The sequence below is a fragment of the Mastomys coucha genome, unplaced genomic scaffold, assembly GCF_008632895.1.
Source record: "Mastomys coucha isolate ucsf_1 unplaced genomic scaffold, UCSF_Mcou_1 pScaffold7, whole genome shotgun sequence".
NCBI lineage: Eukaryota > Metazoa > Chordata > Mammalia > Rodentia > Muridae > Mastomys > Mastomys coucha.
In genome coordinates this window covers 17077146-17101675 of record NW_022196913.1, presented here as the reverse complement: position 1 = coordinate 17101675, position 24530 = coordinate 17077146, and the positions used below count along the sequence as shown (strand labels likewise).

The following is a 24530-nucleotide window of genomic DNA, read 5'->3' as shown; positions in this document are numbered from 1 at the left end:
TTTTTTGCTATCTTAATACTTTATTTGAGGATTTGGGGGATGTAGAGAGCTTGCCTAGCATTCAGAATGTCCTCAGTTCAACCTGGCTCAGGCTGGTAATTCCAGCACTTGGAAGGTAGAGGCTGGAGAACTAGAAGTTGAAGGTCATCCTTGGGCTACAGTGTATTAGGCAAGCCTGGGCTATAGGTGGCATCTAGCTCACTGTCTTGTAGCCATATGCACCCCCTCCCATTTGCCTTACAAGTGTATAAATCTGCTCTTTCCTATCTCAAAAACTAAAAGTTATGCTTGAGCTCTCCTGGGATGGAGATATTGGTGGTGAAACTACTCTACTTGTCTCTGTGTGGATGTCCATCTTTTATGCGTGAATAGAAACACATTTTCTACAGTCATCTCCTTGATCTACTTGTAGGTGTGAGAGGGTCAGTTAACTTTCTTAGACTCAGCACATTCATAAAGATGAGTGTAATAGATGTCTTGATAAATGGGCCAGTCTTCAGTGCCAAGTGAGAGATGCAGGCCACTGAGAGAGATGCAGACCACAGAGGTAGCTACTTGATTCATGCTGCCTTTAGTTGAAAGGTAGAAATAGATGTATTCTCTGCTCCTCTTCTCCTCTGAGTGGGTAGGGGCTCCCCTGGATATCCTCTGCCCTCACCTTGGCACTTCAAGTCTCTGGGAGGCTAGATGCTTCCTCTCCCACTGAGGCCAGACAAGGTAATCTAGCTAGTAGAACATATTCCACATACAGGCAACAGCTTTTGGGATAGCCCCTGTCCCAGCTGTTCAGGACCTACAAGAAGGCCAAGCTACACATCTGCTAGTATGAGCAGGGAGGCCTAGGTCTAGCCCCTGTATATTCTTTGGTTCGTGGTTCAGGCTCTGAGAGCCCCAAGTGTCCAGGTTAGTTGACTCTGTTAGTCTCCCTATTCTATTATAGTATAATGCTATTGAAAACTTAGTGCTTTCAATAAAGATCAAATCAAATGCTCATCTATGAGGTACTTTCAGGTAATTGACATATATTATCTAACCTATTTAATCTCATGTGTGTTTGTATGTGTGTGTATTATGTGTGTCTATGTGTGCATGCTCACATCTTGTATGTGTGTGTATGCATGTGAGTATGTGTGTTTGCATGTGAGAATGTTCGATTGCACGTGCATATATGAGCATGTGTTTATGGAGGCCTGAGGTTAACATGGGTGCCTTCCTCTATTGCTCTCCGCTTTATATATTGAGACAGGGTTTCTTTCTTTTTTTTTTTTTTTAAGTTTTATTGCATTATAATGAGAGGGTTTCTTGTTGAGCCAGGAATTTGCTATCTTGGCTAGTTTATTTTAGCTAGTTTGCCTCCAGAGATCCCTTGTCTCTGCCTCGGCATGGCACTACAGGTGCATTGTTACCTCCAGCCAGCTTTTGCTTGGGTTCTGGGGATCTGACTCTAATCTGTTCTTCCACAGTGAATGAGTTACTCACAAAGCTGTTTGCCTGACTCCCCCTTTATCTTCTACTCACCCTAAGTTCCATGTTGCCACAGCTGTTAAACTATTTCAGAAATGTAAGCTAGTTTCAAGAATTTATAAGAAGAAAGGAATTTCCTTTGGCTCAAGGTTTCTGAGACCCCTTCTTCTATTTTGGTGTCTATTAAGATGTACAGTTTGTTAGGTTTCAGGTGGCTTCGTGATTATATCTTTAGTTTTTGTCATAGAGTTTGGAGTACTAGATAAGATATATCTAGTTCACTGCCATATAGCTGCACAGTGCCAGACAGCTGCACAGTGCCAGACAGCTGCACACTGCCATACAGCTGCATAGTGCCATACAGCTGCACAGTGCCAGACAGCTGCACAGTGCCAGACAGCTGCACAGTGCCAGACAGCTGCACAGTGCCAGACAGCTGCACAGTGCCAGACAGTTGCACAGTGCCAGACAGCTGCACACTGCCAGACAGCTGCATAGTGCCATGCAGCTGCACAGTGCCAGACAGCTGCACACTGCCAGACAGCTGCACAGTGCCATACAGTTGCACACTGCCATACAGTTGCACACTGTAAGACAGCTGCATACTGCCAGGCAGCTGCACAGTACCACTGCCACACAGCAGTACATTGCCAGACAGCTGCACACTGCCAGACAACTGCACACTGTCATACAGCAGTACATTGCCAGACAGGTGTACACTGCCAGACAGCTGCACACTGCCAGACAGCTGTACACTGTCATACAGCAGTACAGTGCCAGACAGCTGCACCCTGCCAAACAGCTGTACACTGCCAGACAGGTGCACATTCATCCTATTTCTCAGTCATACAGGTCTGCTCTTTTGTACTTCAGGACCCTGTCTCTCCATTTGCTATCAATGTTCTGTAGATCTCTGTCCCCTGTTCCTTATGTCCCTGGGTTCTTACCACACAGTAATGTCAGTTCTTTGCCACCCTTGTCTTCTCAGTTCCTTTACTACAAGGTCATTCTCTGTGATGACCTCTGGAGCAGGATGTAAAAGGATGCTCAAATGGGGGAGGTGACAGCTCCTGCAGAGCCGGGCCTTTGGAAAAGCTGGCCTGTGCTGCAGCTAGAAAATAGGCAGTGTAGCTTTCAGGGCCTAGGCAGTCTGTTAGCTACTTTCCTGTTGCTGTGACAACAAAAAGCGACTTACAGAAGGAAGGGTTTAGTTTGACTTACAGTTCCAGAGGGGTTGAGATCATAAAGGCTAAGAAAGCATGGCATGGTGCAGCAACAAAATGGCTGCTCATATTTCTTCCACACACAAGATGTAGACAGAGAGAAAACAGGAAGTGAGACCAGGCTATAAAGCCTTAAACCCACCCCCAGTGACATATTTCTTCCAGCAAAAAAACCTCTTAAAGACTTTATAATATCTCCAAACATGAGCTTATAGGGGGAATTTCACATTAAAACTACTGAAGACAAGTAGGAGGAAATTCTAAAGAAAAGCCCTAAGTGTCTGGTATTGATTATTGCTTAATTGATAGCATCACTTGTTGAGATACAGAAAGTGAGTGATTGGAAATACTTTGAGGAACAGCAGAAAAATCTACGCATGGGGAATATTAAATTCCAAAGAAAATACAGATCCCTACAAGGTGGCACATGTCTGCCATCTCAGCACTCAGAGGTGGGGGCAGGAGGATCAAGAGTTCAAGGCAAGCCTCAGCCTCTACAGCAAGTTTGAGGCAAGCCTGGATTCTGTGTGATTCTTAAAAAGAACAACAATGATACAATTTGTGGGTGCTGATAAGATGGTGTATCTGAGCCTTCTTTCCTATCTCTGTGTTTCTCTGGTGTTTGTAAAAAGCACACAAGCCTTTTCTGTTGATGTCTCAGCCTTTAGGTTTGCTGTCTTTGATGGCAGGAAGCCGAGCCCTTCTCCTCTCTGGAGATTATTGATGGTTTATGAGGAAGCCATCAAGGTTTCAATGAGATAGCTGGCAGAAAGTGCCAGCCTGGACATTACTGGTGCAGTAAATTTTCTCAGCCCCGATGAATGCCCTAATTTAGAAAGAAAATGCAAAGTTCCTTTCTGATAGAGGTATGTGCTTCAAAGACAGAGTAGAAAAGCCCTGCTAGAATGTTGTGTATGTTCAGACACAGTTCAGTCTTCAGATTTCTGTCTGGCTAGTGGCCATCTCTGGCTGGAGGAGAGAAAGTAAGAGGTCTGGCGTCTCCATTGAGCTTGTTGGATGTTCCTGTCTACCTTCCCCTTGGCTGACATTACCCAGGTCCAGGGTGGCTGCCAGCCTTATAGCCTGTAATCCTTTTCATGCCATCTTGTATATAAACTTTCATACATGAGTCACCAGTATAGAGCAGCAGATTACTTTTGCAGCTCGTCTGTAAGATCAAACTGTGGTTAACTTGTTATGATCTAGTGTTGTCTAGGAAGAGAGAACTTCAATGGAAGAATTGCCTCAACCCATTTGTTTTGTGGGCATATCCATGCACCATTGTCTTGAGCATTGTAGAATGGCCAAGCCCACTATGGGCAGAACTGTCCCTAGGCAGGTGGTCTTGAACTGTATAAGAAATTTAGTTGAACATAAGTGTCTGAGTGAGTCATCAAGCAGCATTCCTTCATGATTTCTATTCTAGGGTAGGCTTTGAATTCTTGCCCTGCCTTTCCTGGATGATGGATCATGACTGGGCAGTATAAGCCAAATAAACTCTTTCCTTCCCAACTTGCTTGACCAGAGTATTTTATCCCAGCAACAGAATGAAGCCAGAATACCTTGAGTCAGACCACATCATACCCAGAAAGGAAAGCTAGGAACCCTATGGTCCCTTCTATAGAAAACCAAGCCAGACATGGATGTCAGTGTAAGGTATCAAAGGCACACTGAATTACTCCCCTTGAAATTGCACAGGGGAGGATCTCTCTCCTCATTTGTCTTTCTCTCAGAACCATAAAATGTGAGAACTGGAAGAGACATTGGAGGCCCTTGAGCTCATCTGCTGGTGGAGATCTGAAACTAGGCAGTCACACTCGTAGTCTAAACAGGGTGATAGCACTCACTCCCAGTAAAAATGACTGAAGAAGGCCAGATACAGTGGCACTCTCATCTCAGTACTTGGTGGGTGGAGACAGAGGATCAAGGTCATATAGATACTTGGGCTACACAAGAACCAGTGTAGAAACAAACACCCACAAGAACATGAAAACCCCCAGATTTTCTCTAAGGTTTCTGTAGTATCGCTAACCTGGGAATACCAGTCACTATTAGGCCACAGGCACACATGCCAGGAGGGGTCAAGTCGCTTTCTGTCAGTGGCAGCTCCCTGAAAATCTGTTTTTCAGATCACACTGTGTGGTGGGGGTCCTTATTGGCTGGTGCACAGAAAACATGTAAAAATCAACCCAGAGGGAACTGGCATGGATAAAGTGAATCCAGGGAAAAGAAATTCTAGTGGAGTAAAGAAGTTAAAGGAAGAAAAATGTACTGGAGACCCTGACTCCTCTGGAAAGACTCCATACACAGCCAGAGGAACAGTGCAGATCACTTTCTTATAAATGAGGACAGCCAGGAAGGCAGAGGTATTTCCCCCTCTTGAGAGCATACAGAAAATTCTGGAAGCTGATCCCAACAGAAAAGGAGTTTGTCTTCTTACCAAGGCCTGCAGTTGATGCTCGCAGCTCATGGGAAGTTCAGTGGTGGACAGGCGAGCTCCACATAACTGTTCTTGATCAGTGTTTTATAAGAAAATGAAATTCTCCAACTCAGTATTTCTAATGCTTTAAATTACAGTATACTAAATAATTTTATCCCCACTGTGTCAACCTTCTGTACATTTATAAATCTAATAGTAAGAGTTTTTAAATCTTTGGCCAAAAAATTTAAGCATCACAGAACAATTGTAAACAATAATAGTTTTCCCAAGGAGTGTCAGAAGTAAAAATTTTGCTAACACTTAAACGGAGGAATGTAACTTCTACCAAATCCCAATCATAACCTCCCCCCCCTCTCACACACACACATACACACACACACACACACACACACACACACACACTTTTCTCTCTTATAGTTCTTTGCACCCGTGTGTTATCTGTTTCTCTCTTCGTTGCGGCAGGGGGCAGGGGGGATGAAGTTAACATTTAGTTTGGCCACATGCCAGACCAGCCTAATGCAATGAGAAAATAAGTGAGAAGTGTCAGGAAGGAAGAACTCAAGACAGAACAGGCATCCAGGCAGTATCTCTGTAAACTCTGGTCTCTTTGTTCCTCCTCTGCTACTGACCTGGCTGGAACCTTGTGCTGTGGATGGTGATAACCCTCGTTAGGCTGCCCTGTGCTCTTCATTGACTACACAGGCTGACCTCAAGGCTTTTCATGATCCGGCTCAGTTCCTGGCTCCCTTATGGAGTAACATACCATTCCCCCTGCTGGTTGAGTCCACTCTAGCCAAAAGGTTCTTCACTCCTCCCCTTCCCTTTCCCCTTTCTTTCTTTCCCTTCTCCTCCCTTTATTTTCCCCTCCCTTGCTTTCTTTCTATTCCGTTGCTTCCCTCTCTGATCCTCTATACATCTTTTCCTTTTTTCTTTGTGCTAGGTCTTAAATTAGGGGTCTTAAGCATGCTAGGCCTGCAGTGTACCCCAGAGCTATGCTCTAAGTCAGTGCTTCTCTGGGTGTTACCAAGATCCTCTTGTCTGGCTTGAACACCTCTTTCCAACCCCCTCCCCAAGAGCTTCATAGCCTTCAGAGTCATTAGCCGTCCTTCCAGGTCTTTGCTCAGAAGTCACCCCCAGTGAGTCCCTGACAGTCCCTCCCAGCTCTATAGCACTTCATTGCCCCCTTAGATTGCTCTTTTTTTTCTTCTTATAGGACTTTTCATCTTCTAACATGATTATACATTTCTTGTGTTTCTGTTATTGGATCTCTTCCCTTGCCAGCACGTAAGCCTAATGAGTTTGGGGATCTTTGATGTACCAGGCAATTTATCTCAAGCACTTAGAACAGTTCTTAGCATATATTTGTGTCCCAAGCAAGTATCTGTTAAATGACGAATGAACATTTGAAAGAGGTTGTTGATATTGTCATTTGAAAATTCTTTTCTGGCTGTTGTTGATGACTTGGCATCATTTGTTAGAGAAACCATGTCCTATTAACTTGTCACATGTTTGCCTACAATAGAGGATTCTAGCTCTGACCTTTCTCCCCATAAAAATCACACCTCCATTTTAGCAACTTAAAATTTTATTTATTTATTATTTATTTATTTGCTTATTTTATTTATTGGTGGTAGAATGCTGAGATGGGGAGTTGGGCAGGGGAACTCATAGGCCATGGTATGCATAAAGGTCAGAAAACACCTTCTGGAATCTATTACCTTCCTCTACAAATGGGTTCCAGGGATTGAACTCAGGTTGTGTATGAGTCTTGGTGGTGAGCAGTACTACTGAGCCATCTTGCTAGTGCTATTCTGATAAGTTTTAAAGTCGCAGGGCATGCAGGGGAGAATTGAACAGAAGGGATCCAACTCTGCGTATATATAGTTTTTTGAGCCATAAATAAATGCTGTGGTTTAAAGTGCACTTTGACATGATTGTTTTAGGTTTTAACTTCAGTGCCTCTTTTATTTTCCCCTCTTTATTTTATGTATTAGTATTTCACCTATATATCTTTGTACCACTTGAGTTCCTGGTGCCTATGAAGCCCAGAAGAGGACATCAGAGCCCCCAGGCTATAGTTTACAGATGGTGGTAAACCACTATGTTGTTGCTGGGAATTGAACTTAGGGCCTCTGAAAGAAGAGCCAGAGCTCTTAAGCACTAAGGAATTTCTCCAGCCCCTAAAGCAAACTTGGGGCACCTGTTTCCTATTCATCTTCTGGACAGATAGCTACAAGATAAGATATAGTGTGAGCATGCATGCATATGTGTCATCTCCTGGAAATACTCTGGAAATGTCTCTGTCTGTCTGTCTGTCTCTTATTCCATGTGTTTGTATATGTGTGATGTGGTGTATGTACATGTGTACATGTGTGTGGAGGCCAAAGGTTGACATTGGGTAATTTGTCTCTGTCTACTTTAATTTTTGAGACAGGGTATCTCATATAACCCAGAGCTCACTTATTTGGCTGGATTGGCTGATCATGAAGCTCTAGGGACACATCTATGTGCAAGCCCCCTCAATCAACACCCTAGTGCTAGGAGAATAGGTGCATCCGAGCCTAGCTTTTTATTAGGGTTATGGGGATTTGAACTTGGGTCTTTGTGCTTTCATAGCAAGCACTTACTAATTGAGCCATCTCCTTAGCCATAAGGTAAGGTTTTTAGTTAACTGAGCTTGGAAAGATCCTCATGAAGTAATGCAGAGACTTCTAACCAAAGCCTAAGCCTGGATAAACCAAGGCAAACTTATATATAGTACTTGGCATAAAGAATGGCTTTGAGTCTTTCAGCATTATTAAGGATATCTGTTGAGCTTTCAAGAATATGCTGTAGGGGGCTGGAGAGATGGCTTAGTAGCTAAGGGCACTTGCACCTCTTGCAGAGGTTATTGGGCCCAGCATCCACATGGTGGCTCACAGCCATCTGTAACTTCAGTTATGGTTGATCTGACTGCCGTTTCCAGCCTTCATGGGTACTAATCACTCACATAATACACATACATAGATACAGACAAAACATACTCATAAATGATTTTTTAAAGAGTACATCATACTTGTTAGAGAGATGGCTCAGAGGTTAAGACCTTTTGCTGTTCTTGCAGAGGGCCTGAGTTCAGTTATAAATACCCATATTGGGCAGCTCATAACTGCCCGTAATTCTCCCTCTCTCAGATCTGTCCTCCTCCTATGGCCTCTATGGTCACTGTATTAGTGTACAGAAAAATAAATATATTTAATACTAATTCAAAACTATTTTATAATTGACTCATGAAGAGTGTATATGAAAGGTAATTGTAATCAAAGTTTTATTGTATTTATGTGGAAATAGGAAAGTTAGGATCTACATGAGTTTTTCAAGTGACTGGATTTGATTATGTTGGTTCTGTGGATGTATATGTCACATTAAGATTTGCTGCATCTCTAATATACAGGCACTGTAATTTTCCCCCAGTGTTTCCCTGTTTCCTGGTCTCCCTTAAATCAGTGGTTCTCAACCTTCCTAATGGTGCAACTACTTAATACAGTTCCTCATGTTGTGGTGAATCCCATTCTTAAAATTACTTTGTTGTTACTTCATAACTGAATTTTGTACTGTTAATATGAGTATAACTATTTGATATGCAGGGTATCTGATACTCAACCCCACAGGGATCGAGACCCACAGGTTGAGAATTGCTGCACTAAATCATGAAACCACTTACTGGGGTCACTGACTACTACTCAGTTTAATTGAATATGAAGAAGGCTCTGACCCTGGTCCTATTAGTAGGTAATTCCAATTGTTGGCACAGAAGCACACATTTATGAACAGGCAGAGATGGTCTAGGACCCACAGTCATTTGTCTAGGACATATTATATTCATGGAGCATGGAATTAGACATAGGGATAGATCCAAAGCAGGTCAGGTCTTGTTTTTGTTCTCATACAGCTGTTCCTACCATGGCACATGTGCCTACAAGCAGAATATGGCCCGTGTAGCTGGAAAGAGCTGATTCTCATCCACAAGAAGCCTGTCATTCTCATGGTTTATATGAATTCTGCTTCTGGTTATTCAGCAGCAACAAGGAAATGGATATAAAAGTATGAGAAAAGATGTTTGAATTCTTCGTAAGTTTTAACATGCTAGTATTGAAAAAGATAGAGTCTCCTTCATTTTATACTTCCTACTTACACAAAGCAGAGGTTCCTATAAAGGATAGCTCAAAGAAGGTTTCCAGGTGTCAAGAGCTATTGCACCAGGCTGGCACACTGTATAAATGATTTTCTTTCCATGTAGGCACCTCCCCCCACAAGAGCCACATCCAAGGTAGATTTGGTCAAAATTGCTAAATCCCACTGAGCATTGTGGTTCCCACCTGTAATCCTAGAAATGGGAGGCAGAGCTAAGAGGATGTGAATTTGAGGGTAACCTGGGCTACATGGTAGGTCCTGTAGAGCTCACCCTTCTGTCTCTCCTCCTGTTCCTCATCATCACTTCCCCTGTGCCTTAGGTTCTAGATTCTCTGATTCCAAAATTAGCCCTTCACTTTCTGGCAACTTGTATCTCTCGTCTCCAGGACACTTAGCATTTCCTGGCCATTCAAAGGTATCCTCATATCTCATGGTTTTGGAGTCATCCAGTGTGTGTTTTACCCCAGTGCGAGGTCCCTAGGCACTCCTCGATGTCTTACTGTCTTTCTTTGTCAGTCTGTGTTTGTGGTAAAGCAGGGATCCTTCAACACTGAGAAAGACTTCATGCTGAGCTTGGCTCTTGAATTGCACTTGCACTATCTTCTGTGAGTTGAGTGAAAGTGTGTTACTCACCCACTCGAAATTTTTGGCCTTATTTTTTATTTCATTTAACATTCTTATGAACACATTCATGGATTTATGTTCACTGGCTCCCTCTTCATTCCTGACTCTATGGTTCGGGAGCTGTGTTTCTACATAAAAATAGTCTCAACTTAATAACTTTGATATTGATAGCTACAGCTGCAAGTGTTTCATGACCAAAGAAGCTAACAGGAAGAATACAGTGGCTGGGTGGTAAAACACTAAGAATGAACTGCCCGTTGGAGCAGGGGAGACTTGTGACTGTAACCAACCTGAACTGAAACTTGAAAGATGGTCATGTGTTAGCTGGAGGAGTGACAGAAAAGGCAAAATATTGAAAAGACCTCTGGGAGCATCAGAAGACTGGAAGTTGGTTGTAGGTGGTTCCCTGGCTCCAAACTGTTAGACATAAGGTCTTAAAAGCCAATGGATATTTGGGCCTTTATTTTTACAGAGCTGGAGAACCACTCAGGGTTATTCTTTAATGTCAGTTTTAGTCAATATTTCTCCCTTCCGTACTTCCCTTCCTTTTTCTTTCCTTCCTTCCTTCCTTCCTTCCTTCCTTCCTTCTTTCCTTCCTTCCTTCCTCTCTCTCTCTCTCTCTCTCTCTCTCTCTCTCTCTCTCTTTTGTTTTTGTTTTGTTTTTGTTTTTTGTTTTTGGAGACTGGGTCTCATGTAACTCAGGCTGGCCTTGAACTCAGTGTGTTGAGAATGTCTTTGAACCCTTGATCTTCCTACCTCTACTTCCCAAATCCTGGGATTATAGGTGTGCACCGCCATGTCAGTTTATGTGGAAATGGGGATCGAACCTTCCCTAGGCAAGCACCCTACCAGGATGTGTGAATGGAACTTTCTGGGTATTTAAGCAGCTAGAACCATTTGGCATTCCTAAAGACCTGAACATGTGTCATTCCTTGGAGGATGGCTTTCTTCTTAACTCCTTTGACCATTGTCATAATAGGAATTAGACATGACTAGCTAATGGCTACATTTGTCACACTGACTGACTTAGAAAAAGTGATCTTGAAAAATATATTTCTTCTGGGGTGTTATAATTTGAAATTTCTGTTTTCTTGTGTTTAAAACTGTATCAAAGCATTCTATGACAATGTTATTTAGATGTCAATTGTATACCACACATAAAACAAAGTATATTTTTCTTAAACAAATGAACAGACAAGAAAACAAAAACCTACCAATGGAGCTAAATTCCAAGCCAAATTGGCCTCAAACTCATGAGTCTCCTGCTTCTACCTCAGAAGCAGGCCTTGTTCCACTACACCTAGCTTCATGACATTTTTCTAAATTATTGAAAGTGTTTTTACTGTTCTATTCAGCATTTGCCTAAAGTATATTTATTGTTTGAAGCTTGTTTGACAAAATAGAAGATGATAGATCCAAGCCTTTCTAGAAGCAGCAAGAAAATTTGATGCTGCTAGTCATCTGTGCTTCACTGGCAGCTAGTTTTTTAAATAAAAAGAAATAATGAATTAATAACTACACTGAATCCAATTTGTAGTGTTTTGGTTGTGGAACAGGATTTGTTGTGAAGTGAGCATGAGGGTGGTGCTCTGGCAAGGCATTAGGGCACATGTCCCATGATTTGTAGCAAGGGAACCATGTCCAACCAACGTCCTGTCTACTGATGCTCTCATAGTTCTCAATATGCTGCCCTCTTTGTCCTCTCTCCAAATAACACCTGCCCTAAAATTTCAAGTTTAAATTTAGGCATTAGATATAAGTTTAAAAAAAGGTGGAAGGAGGTTAGCTAAATAGAAGGTTGCCAGTAAACATGAAGAGGATGTTATGGGGGTCAATATGACCCTAGTATATTGTATAAATGTATGAAATTATCAAATATAAAAACTGTTTAAGGTGCTTTTAGTTTTATGTGCTAAGGTAGGAGGTATGGTAGCCATCACTTGTGTGCCTTAGAGACCCACTTGATGCGCATGACCAGGTTCAGAAGTAAGACTGTGAATTTGAGGTTTAGCTCCAGGAGACAAGTCTCAAAAGTTAGCTTGGAAGAGGCCTTGTGACCCACCCAGACATTCTTCCCTTGTGTCTTTGTTGTGTTAGCATCCTGAATCTCATCCGTGTTAGGCAATGGTGGTCTTCAGCATTGGGGATAGAAACTAGGTTTTATACAAATGAGTATTCAAATTAGATCATCATACACGTATTATTCACATGTTAAGCGAAAGCAAAGTTGAAGCGCATGGGTTGCAATAATCAGAAAACCACAGATCTTCCCTATCAGCTCTTTCTGCAAAGCCTGCAGGCTCTTCTACCTCAGGAGAAAGTGTCTGTAGAGGGATGAGTGATGGGCTAATAAAAGGGAGCTGGCAGGTGGCTTGCGTTCTGCTGTTTTGGTCTGTCAAGTGTTTGGCATATATTACTTTCTGTCAAAAAATGGGAGCCCGTCACTTTCAAGGCTGTAAAATAGAGAGTGTTCTCATGTATACTAGAGAAAGCCTTGTGGGTCTATCAGGTTAGGCTTTGTCATTTCAGGCCAAATCATGACTGGCAGGCCTGTCTCCTTGATAGTGTAGTTGAACTTCTCTGAACATTGTGTTACATGGTTTCTGTGTTGCTCTGTCACCCAAGTTTAAGGTGTGACATAGAGGGAACTTGCACATAGAAGCTGGTTACATAAGTTCACTGGTGTTCCTGAATGGGAACCATTCATCTTCATTTGTTTCCTTACATCCTTAGTGTTCACACCACGTTGGTGGGCATTCCAGATGATTTCTACATTTCTGACTTTTTTTCTAGTATACTGGCCTTAACTTGCTAAATAGCCTAGGGGGACCTTCAGCATCCGACTCTTCTTCCTGAATCTCCCCAGGGCTGAGATTACAGTTGTGTGCCGCCACTTACAGGGATTGATACATGGTTTGGAGCTTGCCTGGCAGATTTTCTACCAACTGACCTATACAAACTATAGACTTATTTTAGTATTCTATTGCTTATTTCTGGCCTCTTTAGTGCTTAGAGAAGGCTACCCATGTCTCCCTAAGATCCAGATCTTTTGTGAGACCCATTCTGGATCCTGGGTAATCAGAGGATGGCCTTTAACATTGGCATTTGTTAGAAGTATGCACTTAGTGCAACCCAAGGCCTATGTTAGCAAGATCCTCTGGTGGCAGCATGTGTTGAAGAAACTACCCTGCTGGTAATAAGCATGGTGAAAACAACCAGTTCACTGTAGAAATGATGTGGAGATGGCTTTCAGATCAGATATGTTAGATTTAATGACTCAGTTCCTGGAAACATATGTAATAGGGAAAATTATTTTGTGTCTCCTTTTCTCCCTCCTATGGAAGTATGTGACTAGTCTTTATATTGTGTGGGAATAGTGAGGGGCAGGCACACCCCAGGCCTTTGGAAACTGAGTGTCTTCTCTATTTTCATAGTTACCTAGTTCGGCTGCTGTTCTGTGTCCCCTATCTTTCTCCTATCTCCTATCTACTGTCTTCCCTCTGTTCACTTCTGTGTCTTTAATTCATGCATTCAAATAACCATTCAATAAGGTTCATCAGGGCAGTCTCCAGTTTTCCCTAGAGGTTATTTTACCTTAGAGTGTTGTTTACATATTAGAGCTGGGTCCATGGGACATGTAAGACAAAATAGTCAGAGACCTCTGGGATTTTCTAGGCCCGCGAGCATGTCAGCACCATCTCCAGATTTCTCATTATACTGCATGTTTGGAAACCACCAGATAGCTTTGATCTTGTAGTAGATTATGTAAAGCACTTCATGATCTTTTATTTTACCACTCAGCACATGAATTTTGCATTTGCTCTTACTTGTAGGGAAATCAGTCTATTTCCATCCCCCAGCAAATGGCTTTTCAAGTAAAATAAATGTTCACTCATATTAATGAGCACCTAGAGGTGAACTCAGAGGATGGATATTAACAACTGGCCTTGGCCCATGGTGGGCGCTATCTGCTAACTGTTCTTGCTGCTACTACCACCTAGAAAATAATGGCAAACAACAAACACTAGAGAGGTTTTAAATGCAAAGTAGAATTGTGCTTTTTCAGATGAACACAGCATTTGCATTGAGTTAACCAGCACAGCTTCTTTTCTACTTCTTGAGGCGTATCACACTTCTTTATCTTGTCTCTTCTATTCTACAATGGGATGCAGGACAAGTGTGGTCCTCCATGCTGTGCTTCAGGGACACCTCTCAGTCATGTGACATCTTGCTGAAGAGATCAGTGGATGCTTACAGTCTATTCTCTGTTATGTGTCCTTCTGTGGCTTTGCAGTTGATATGTCAAAATGGAAGTTATGGAACTGAGATGAATCAATAGACTGCTTCTTGTGCAAGATTAAGGACCATCTTTGATATCTCAAAACCCATGTTAAAACAAAAGAAAACAACACAACCAGGTGCAACAGCCAGTACTCCCAGCACTGTGGAGTTAGACACAAGGATACATGTGATACACTGATCAGCCCTCAGAGTCAGAGGAGCTCCTGCCTCAGTGAGAGACCCTGTCTAAAAACTAAAGCGAGGATAGATTAAGGAAGACACCTTGTTCAGATTAGATCTCAGGCCTCCACATAATGCATGCGTGCAAATGAATGCACACATACACACACACACACTCACATGCACTCACATACACACACCCTACAAGTGGTTGTACTTTTTAGACATTTGTGTTAGTAATAGAACCTGTTAAGTGATGATACTTCATTACAAACTACCCTCCCTCCTCTTATTCAGTGCCTGTTCAGTCCCTCAGTCATTGTGGTGACACTTTGTCATGCATCATCATTTCAGAGACTAAAGGCCTTGCCTAAGATCACATGACCACTAGTATATGGCCAAGCCAGGGTGGAAGATTCTGTCATTCTTTTTTGCTGGGCATAAGGAGCTAGTTGATCTTGCTATGTAGCCCAGGCTGGCATTAGGCACCTGCTCAACTCTAAGACCTTCTGGGATAAGTCACATTCTGTGTTAGGTCATCCTGTGGGTCACCTTTCCCCATGTGCACATCTGTCTGAAATTCTGCTTCAGTAATTGGTTTGAATCCCTTGTTGTATATCCAGGTATTAAACTAACCAATGGTCTTTCTGTGTTCTTAAGCATCCCAGAATCTTCTCAGATAGGATCAAATTGCCACAGTGCGGTAGAATTATGGTGACTTAGCATGAGTTGTTGCCATGTTTACTCATGTTTGCTTTGACTGGCATGCATGCCATCCTGTAGGACCTGTTTGGTTCAGGAGGGTGTTGGATGTTTCCTGGCAATACTGGTGATTGAAGCAGTGTGTGAGAGTGTGAACCAGAAAAATCCCACCTTTCACTTATTAACAAAGTAGCCTTTGGGTGACAGTGAGAAAACTGATGGCCTTGAATGGCTGTGTCTCGTCCCCTTCTCCAGCGTCCAGCTTCTTTCTTGCAGATGAAGAGCACCTAAGGAGCAGACGCTGCATAGCTCTCTTTGGTAGCAGTTTTTACATACGGCTCATGTTCTAGCTTCTACTCCTGTGATTAGAAACAAACCACCAAACAAACAAAAACACTCTGACCAAAAGCAATGTAGGGAAAGGAAGATGTTATGAGTCTTTCACCCCAGATTTTGGTCCATCTTTTTGGAGGGGTCAAGGCAGGAACCCAAGCAGCTAGACTCCTCACATCCGAAGTCAAGCAAAGAATGAATAACCACATCTTTCCATGATTTTTTTTTTTTTTAGATCGTTTTGTCCCTTCTTATACTGTTGAGGACCTCTTGCCTAAGGAATGGTGCTTCCCTTGATGGGCTGACCCTTCCTGAATCAGTTAACAATGAAGACATGCCCATACACCAGCTAACTTGATCTAGATAACTCATCACAAATAATTTTCCCCCCAAGTGATTCAAGTTTATGTCTAGGTGACAGTCAAAACTAACTAGCATAGCTCATACTTAATCATTTTATTTTAGATACTTTATTTTATGTGTATGACTGTTTTGCCTACAAGAAGATATGTAACCACGAGTGTGTCTGGTATCCATGGTGGTCACAAGATGATATCCAATCCCCTAGATCTTCTGGAACTGGAGTAACGGATAGTTATGAGTCACCATGTGGGTATTGGGAATGGAACTTGGTTCCTCTGCAAGAGCAGCAAATGCTTTTAACTGCTAAGCTATCTCTTCAGCCCCCTACAGCTGAGATTTTTAATAGGTGCTAAAGTCCTATGTTCTTAGATGTCACTTAACCCATCCCTGTGGAATCTCACCTTTCTTCCTGTTTCTTTCTGCAGGATGATGAGGTGGTTCTGCAGTGCACAGCGACCATCCACAAAGAGCAGCAGAAATTGTGCTTGGCAGCAGAAGGATTTGGCAACAGACTTTGTTTTTTGGAGTCTACTTCCAATTCTAAGGTGGGTTGAAAGCTCACAAGGCTGATGGAGTATTCTAGTTCCACTCATGGTAGTGAGTTTTTGTATGAGCATTCTGTCGTTTTCTAAGGAACAAGCAATATATAAATTAAACAGGGTAGAAGAAATGTTTATACTTCTTAATTGAAAACTTTGAGTCTCTCTGGGTTGCAGAGCCCTGGGATACAGTTCCATACAGGTGTGGAAAAGACTTTGACCCATGATGGCTATTCTGTAGTGGAGAAGCAAATATGTGCATAAGTGATATGATTTTGGAATGGAGAAAGGCCTAGAAGGAAAGCAGAGCAATCAGGAAGACCGAGATCAGGGCAGGTCTTGCTCTTCTACAGTGCTTCAGGGGATTAGTGATGGTTGAGCAGACCAGAATCAAGTGACTAAGTTCTTGAAAGTTGCACCAAGAAGAACCAAATCATGCAATGTCTCTTGGGCAAGAATGTGCAGGCAGAGTGCTTCACTAGCACAAGGTGACCTGCTGTAGTAGAGGGAGTTTCTAAGGATGACTTAGAACCCGGGAGAGGGAGGGAGGAGTCCATGGAGGCTGTGGGGGTGGGGCCCTGGGGCAGGGCAGTGGTTCCATTTCTTTAAAGGACTCTGCAGACTCTCAAGGCTCTTATAGGGATTTGAGACTGCTGACAGTGAATGTAGACTGGGAGATGAGCAGGAAGGAGCTTGTTTTGTCTGATTGGCAGCTGAATCTTCCTCTCACTAGGAACAATGAAGAGTGTGATTGGATGTGAACTATGCTCCATGCACACCCTTGGGGAAAGATGGAGGAAAGGGAAAATGAATGAGAAAATAGTTTATGAAGCTCTTGTGTAGTGCTTTTGGTTTATAGAGTTCTTGATGGGTGTAATCTCATTTAAATTCCACCGTAAGAGAATGTATGTATTGTGATCATATTCATTATACAAGTAAAGAACTGGAAATAAGTATCAAGTTCTAGTCTTGAAATACTCAACATTAATAACACTGTTGGCAAGGGCTATGCTCACTTATATCAAACCTTAGGGCTTCACATATTTGATGAATCCTTTATGACACATCGTATTCTTATTCTGTAAAACAACAGTGAATATATATCTGAAATGTTTATTACAGTCATTTATCCCAAGTGAAATGCCTAACATTATAACAGCCAATGTTAGATATATTAGACACCTAGATTTTTTTTGAGATAAGGACTCATGTAGTCAAGTACATGTTAAGAATAGTATACTCTTCCTCAGATACCTTTTTTTCTTTTTTTCTTAGATATTTTCTTTATTTACATGTCATATGATATCTCCTTTCCCAGTTTCCCCTCCAAAAAAAATAAAACAAAACAAAACAAAGCTGAAAACAAATAAAAACCTCCCCCTGTTCCCTCCTCCCCCTTCCCCCCGCTTACCCACCCACATTGTCCTGCTTCCTGGCCCTGGCATTTCCCTACACTGGGGCATAGAACCTTCACAGGGCCAAGGGCCTTTCCTCCCATTGATCACCGGCTATGCCATCCTCTGCTACATATGCAGCTGGCGCCATCAGTCCCACCATGTGTACTCTTTGGTTGGTGGTTTAGTCCCTGGAAGCTCTAAGGTACTAGTTAGTTCATATCGTTGTTCATCCTAATGGGCTGCAAACCCTTCAGCTCCTTGGGTTCTTTCTCTAGCTCCTTTCTTGGGGATCCTGAACTCAGTCCAATGGATGGCTGTGAGCCTTTGTATTAGTCAGGCATTGTCAGAGCCTCTCAGGAGACAGCTGTATCAGGCTCCTGTCAGCCAGCACTTACCGGCATCCACAATAGTGTCTGGATTTGGAGATTGAATATGGGAAGGATTCCCAGGTGGAGCCGTGTCTAGTTTGTCCTTCCTTCAGTCTCTGCTCCATAGTTAGTCTCTGCAACTCCTTCCATGGGTATTTTGTTCCTCCTTTTAAAAAGGAATGAAGAATCTACACTTTGGTCTTCCTTCTTCTTGAGTTTCTTGTGGTTTGTGGATTGTACTTTGTGTAGTCTGATCTTATGGGCTAATATCCACTTATCAGAGAGTGCATACCATGTGTGTTCTTTTGTGATTGAGTTACCTCACTCAGGATGATATTCTCCAGATCCATCCATTTCCCTAAGAATTTCATAAATTCATTGTTTTTAATAGCTGGATAGTACTCCATTGTGTAGATGTACCACATTTTCTGTATCTACTCCTCTGTTGAGGGACATCTGGGTTGTTTCCAGTTTCTGGCTATTATAAATAAGGCTGCTATTTTTGAGTAAGGGTCTCATGTAGCTCAGGTTGGCTTTGAACTTGCCAAATAGACCCATGAACTCATGATGCTTCTGTTTCCATCCCTGGTGCTGATATTTCATGGGTGTACCAACATACCTGATTTCCCCACTGCTAGATTTGAACTTAGGGCTTTGTCGATGCTAGGTAAACATTTAGCTGAGGGAGCTTCATCCCAAATCCTCCCTTATATTTATTTTAATTTGACAAATTTCATTAGAACATTCTCTTTGTAAAATTTACTGTGATAGGTCCAGTTATGAAAACTATTCTTCAAAAACTAGCATTTTCAAACTTACCATTTTCTCTGTTTTTTCACATTTTTGTGGTGGCTAGAAAAAGTTTCTTTGGTTAACTGGCTTTTTGAAAATGTGTGTGTGTGTGTGTGCGTGCTACATTCATGTATACGCATCATGTGTGTACATCATGTGTGCTCTTGGTACACTTGAAGGTCAGAAGGCAGCAGCAAGCCCCCTGGGACTTAGTAACAGGGAGTTATGAGCCACTATATGGGTGCTGGACACCAAACTCAGGTCCTCTGAAAGAGCATCTCTTAGCCTCTGAGCCATCTGTCCAGCCTGGTAACTGGGCATTTGACTTTACTTATTATGTCAAACATTGTATTAGATGATGTTGTTTTGATTCTTTGCTAAGGTAGTTGGTTTCTGACACTAAAAATCAATATTCTGGGTTAGGGAGATGACTTAGTTGATAAAAGCACTTGCACATTCAAAGACCTGAGTTTCATCCTAATGGGCTAAAACAAAAGTTTGGCATGGGGTTCACACTAGGCATTGGGGAGTCAGAGACAGGTGGATTTGTGGGGCTCACTGGACAAACAGCCTTGTCTGGTTGAAGACTTGCAGACTAGTGAGAGATCCTGTCTCAAAACTTAAAAAAAAAAATATGGACAGAACCTAAGGAATGGCATTCAAGGTGTCTTTTGCTCCCCTTACATAGTGATATACAGTCAAATTAATATTCCTAGTTCAATAACAGCATACCAAATGACAATCAAACATTCTAATAGGCCTAGGCGAACTGCTTTATTCTTATCAGGGGAACTTGACTCTGTATTTGCTATAGATAACTGAATGAACTGATTAGCTAATCCATTTGCTTTCGTGGTGTCTTACATTCTTTCCTAGAAGCAAGAACGAAAAGCTGCATGGTGTTATTTAGAGTGTAGAATTAAGGATAAAGCTGATGTTGGAGGGAGCACTGAGCTGTTTTTATTATTTCGTTACAATGTAAGCCCCTCAGGTGGCTGGATGATCCACCATGTTCGTCTTGTTCCTGTCCTTACCTTACTTCATTTTTTAAATTTAATTTTCTTAACATTTTTCTTAATTCACTTTACATCCTGATCACAGTTCCCCTCTCTCCTCTCTTCCCAGTTGCACCATTACAAATCCCCTCCCATTGCCCTCTCTCCTTCACCTCAGAGAAGAAGAACCTGCCCTTGGGAACCACCCCACCCTGGGGCATCTGCTCCCAGCAGGTCTCAGCACATCCTTTTCCACTGAGGCACAATGAGAGAATCCAGTTAGGGAAGGGGGTCCAATGGCAGGGAACAGAGACTGAGACAGCCCCCATTCCACTTGTTAGGGAACCAAGTGAAGACCAAGGTTTTGTATATGCTTTTATTATAGCATTTGCTATAAATGTGTAGGGGGTCTTGGTCCAGCTCCTGTGTGCTTCCTGGTTGGTGGCCCAGGCTCTATGAGCCCTCCTGGTCTCAGGTTAGTTGACTCTGTAGATTTTATTGTGGTGCCTTTGACCTCTCTGACTTTCTCACTTCTTTTTCCTACTCTTCCATAAGACTCCTTGGGCTCTGCCTGATGCTTGGCTTGAGTCTCTGCATGTGCCTCTATCCACTGCTGGATGAAGCTTCTCAGAGGCTGTTATGCTAGGTTCCTGTCTGCAAGCAGAGCAGAGTATCCTTAATAGTGTTTGGGGTTGGCTCTCTCACATGGGATGGGTCTCAAGTTGAGGCAGTTGTTGGTTGGGTTGTTCCCTCAGTCTCTGCTCTATCTGTAACCCTACACATTTTGTAGGCCAGACAAATTTTGGGTTGAAGGTTTTGTGGGTGGATTGATGTCTCCTTCTGTCCTCTGGCAATCCTGCCTAGCTATAGGAAGTAGCCATATCAGTCTCTATATCTAAGATAGAGTGTCCCTCATAGACTCCCCATATTCTTTTTCATCCCAGGCCTCTAGGTAGTCATCAAAGAGCCCCCTCCCCATTTCCATTCTCACTGCCAGGCCTTTCTCACCCCCTTTCTCCCATACCTGATCCCCATCTCTATTCCCCTCCCTCTTCTTTTCTTCCCCAGTTCCCTCTCTTTATCCATCCCAGATGACTATTTAGATGTGCATTTGCTCCCATGTTCATGTAGAGTTGGGATGCTGGACTTTGGTTCTTAGGACTCTCTAGTAACTTTAAGGCAGACACCTATTGCTGCTAAAAATAAAGGAAAGTGGCTTGTCTGTCAAAGCCCCATGAAGCAGCCTCTCTTTGGGGTTACCTTTCCCAAATTACCATTGTAGCCCCCACTTTAATGTTTTTTTTTCTGTCTGTATTTCTAAGATGTACCATTTGGTCTGTACCCTGAGAATCTTTATAGTGTATTACTTTCCAAAGTCTATGCAGATGGTCCTCTTGCCCCTCTATATGAAGCCTTGGGCCTTTGGGGACCATGCTTAACTCCTTTTGTTGTCTTTTAGTGACCAGCACAGTGCCCTGAAGTAGAAAATTTTAACAAGTTATGACAAAGGGGCAGAACTGCAGGGCTCAGTTCATGATTCTAATATGTAAATACAGCTGGAGCTCTGTTTTTCACCTGCATGTAGCTGGATTTCACTTCAACTAGTAGGAAAATGGGATGCAGTTTCCCTTTCTCCAATTGGTGTCTCCTGCGTTTATCATGAACTAAGGAGCATAGAATGATTGTCGGCAATAACCAGTCAGACTCTGTAAATTATATATGAACGCCTGGAAGCAGTCCCAGAAATAGCTCAAATCATAGCATCTTTCCATCAAACGTAGGGCTGCCTTATTGTGGAGTTTAGCCATTATGTTCCTAAGATGTTTATTCAGGCTCATCTTCTCCTGGAAGGGAAGATTTGAAATACCAATGTAGATTTTCCTGCAGAAAATATAAATGTCTATGGATTTACGATGGATGACATGATTGCTTATTCCTCATTCAACATGACAGGTATTTGCTGTGTATCCCTTATACAAATAGCATTTCATCTCTGCTTCTATAGAGTTTGGGAAGTTGGACTTTGATTTTGGGGCACTAGCAACTTCGAGGCAGAAGTCAGTTGTTAAAATTTCAGACAGTGACTGGAGAGGTGGCTCCGTGTAAGCCATGAGGTCCATCACACTCTTTCTGTAGCCATATTCATTGTTATACCAGGAAATGAGCTTTACAAAGTTGTCATTGAGAGCAATGCCAGCCCCAGCATCAAAGGTAGAAGAGTGGGAGTTGCTGTTGAAGTCATAGGAGACAACCTGGTCCTCAGTGTAGCCCAGGATGCCCTTTAGTGGGCCCTCAGATGCCAGCTTCACCACCTTCTTTTTTTTTTTTTTTTTTTTTTTTTTTTTTTTTTTTTTTTTTTTCGAGACAGGGTTTCTCTGTATAGCCCTGGCTGTCCTGGAACTCACTCTGTAGACCAGGCTGGCCTCGAACTCAGAAATCCGCCTGCCTCTGCTTCCCAAGTGCTGGGATTAAAGGCGTGCGCCACCACCGCCCGGCATTCACCACCTTCTTGATGTCATCATACTTAGCAGGTTTCTCCAGGCAGCATGTCAGATCCACAATGGATACATTGGAGCTAGGAATACAGAAGGCCATGCCAGTGAGCTTCCCCTTCATCTCTAGGATGACCTTGCCCACAGCCTTGGCAGCACCTGTGTATGCAACAATAATGTTCTGGGCAACCATCATGCTACAGGTTCCCAGAGGTGCCATCCACAGTCTTCTGAGTGGCAGTGATGGCATGAACCATGGTTATGAGCCCTTCCACATTGCCAAAGTTGTCACAGATGACCTTAGCCAGGGGGCCTAAGCAGTTGGTGGTGCAGGATGCATTGCTGACAATCTTGAGTGAGTTGTCATATTTCTCATGGTTCATACCTATCACAAACATGGGGACATCATCAGAAGGGGTGAATGTCATGACCCTTTTGGCCCCATCCTTCAAGTGGGCCCCAGCCTTCTCCATGATGGTGAAGATGCTAGTAGACTCCACGACATACTCAGCACCATCATCACCCCATTTGATGTTAGCGGGATCTCGCTCCTGGAAGATGGTGGTTCCCATTCATGACAAGCTTCCCATTCATGACAAGCTTCCCATTCTCAGCCTTGACTGTGCCATTGAATTTGCTATGGGTGGAGTCATACTGGAACATGTAGACCATGTAGCTGAGGCCAACGAAGGGGTTGTTGATGGCATCAACTCCACTTTGCCAGATGCAGAGGAGAAGGTAGCTTTGGTAACCTTTCACACTGACCTTCACCATCTTGTCTATAGAATGAGACTGGCACTACACAAGAAGATGTGGCTGTCTCTGGAACAGGGAGGAGCAGAGAACCGAAATGAACAATTTGTAGTCCAGACTATCCACTTACTACTGATCTTACTGCCTCAGCCTCTCCCTGAGTCTAGGACTACAGATACTCACAATTGTGCTTAGAGCCCTATTTTATTATTTTAAATATATAAATAGAATAGTCCTGTGTGGTGGTTCATACTAGAAATCCTAGTACTTGGGATGCTGGGTCAGGTTGTGGCAAGTTCCCAGTCAGCCTGAGTTGCATAGAGAGTTCAAGGAAAGCCTGAGCTACAAAGTAAGACCCTATTTCAAAGATACAAGCAAAGGTATACTCCTGTGTCCTACTTCTTTGTGTGGATTCTAGGGATTGTCCAGAGGTCCTCGAGTTAGCAAGGCAATCACTTTGCAGCCTGAGAAATCTCCACAGGCCTCACAGTCCTGTTAAAAAGGAGACATCCAGGTGTAGAGTGTAGATTTCATTACAGAACAAGGCCTGCCTAGCTGGCCTTTGTGATGACCTGATCATTGTAATAGAAAACCCATGTTTGACTGGAGTGGCTTCAGATGCGCACTGTGAGGAAATGTGATGGTTCTGATGTTCCATTCTTCCTCCCACTTACCAGGACTTTATGATCTGCAAGATAACTCATTAAGGGCGGGATCCGCCAATTTCTCTCAGGTGAGGTTCTGAGACCAGAGCAGCCGGCCAGGAGGCACAGGCCCCATGACTAGGGGAGCAGCAAGGCAGCAGGGACACGATCCTCTCAGCTTCCTAGTGACAGAGGAGGAGCAACGTCCTTCTCTGCCCCCTCCCTGCAAGTGGAGGGCCTACCTCCAGAGAGCGCCTTAAGCCAGAGACCCGGGCGGGATCCGCCATTTTCTCTCCGGTGAGTTTCTGAGACCACAGCAGCCGGCCGGGAGGCACAGGCCCCACGACTCCCAGGGGAGCTGCAAGGCGGCAGGGACAGGATCCGCTCAGCTTCCGAGTGACAGGGATCCGCCATTTTCTCTCTGGTGACTTTCTGAGACCAGAGCAGCCGGCCGGGAGGCACAGGCCCCACGACTCCCAGGGTAGCAGCAGGGCAGCAGGGACAGGATCCTCTCAGCTTCTTAGTGACAGAGGAGGAACAGCGTCCTTCTCTGCCCCTTCCCTGCAAGTGGAGGGCCTATCTCCAGAGACCACCATAAGCCAGAGACCCGGGCGGGATCCGCCAATTTCTCTCGGGTGAGGTTCTGAGACCAGAGCAGCCAGCTTGGAGGACCCAGCCCCACGAGTCGCAGGGGACTTACAGGGCAGCAGGGACAGGACAAGCTCTAGCCACAGACACTAAGAACATCTAACACCAAAAAGCAAAAG

The 24530-nt window shown here is 43.3% G+C and overlaps 1 protein-coding gene across 7 annotated transcripts in view; it reads left to right on the top strand.

Annotated features, from left to right (window-relative positions):
* Positions 1–24530, top strand: part of Ryr2 (ryanodine receptor 2) — a 600588-nt gene that overhangs the window by 151403 nt on the left and 424655 nt on the right. For all 7 annotated transcript variants that reach the window (XM_031357976.1, XM_031357968.1, XM_031357974.1 and 4 more), the window contains exon 2: positions 16209–16328. In XM_031357976.1, coding sequence (XP_031213836.1) covers positions 16209–16328 — 120 coding nt within the window. The remainder of the gene's footprint in view (positions 1–16208; positions 16329–24530) is intronic.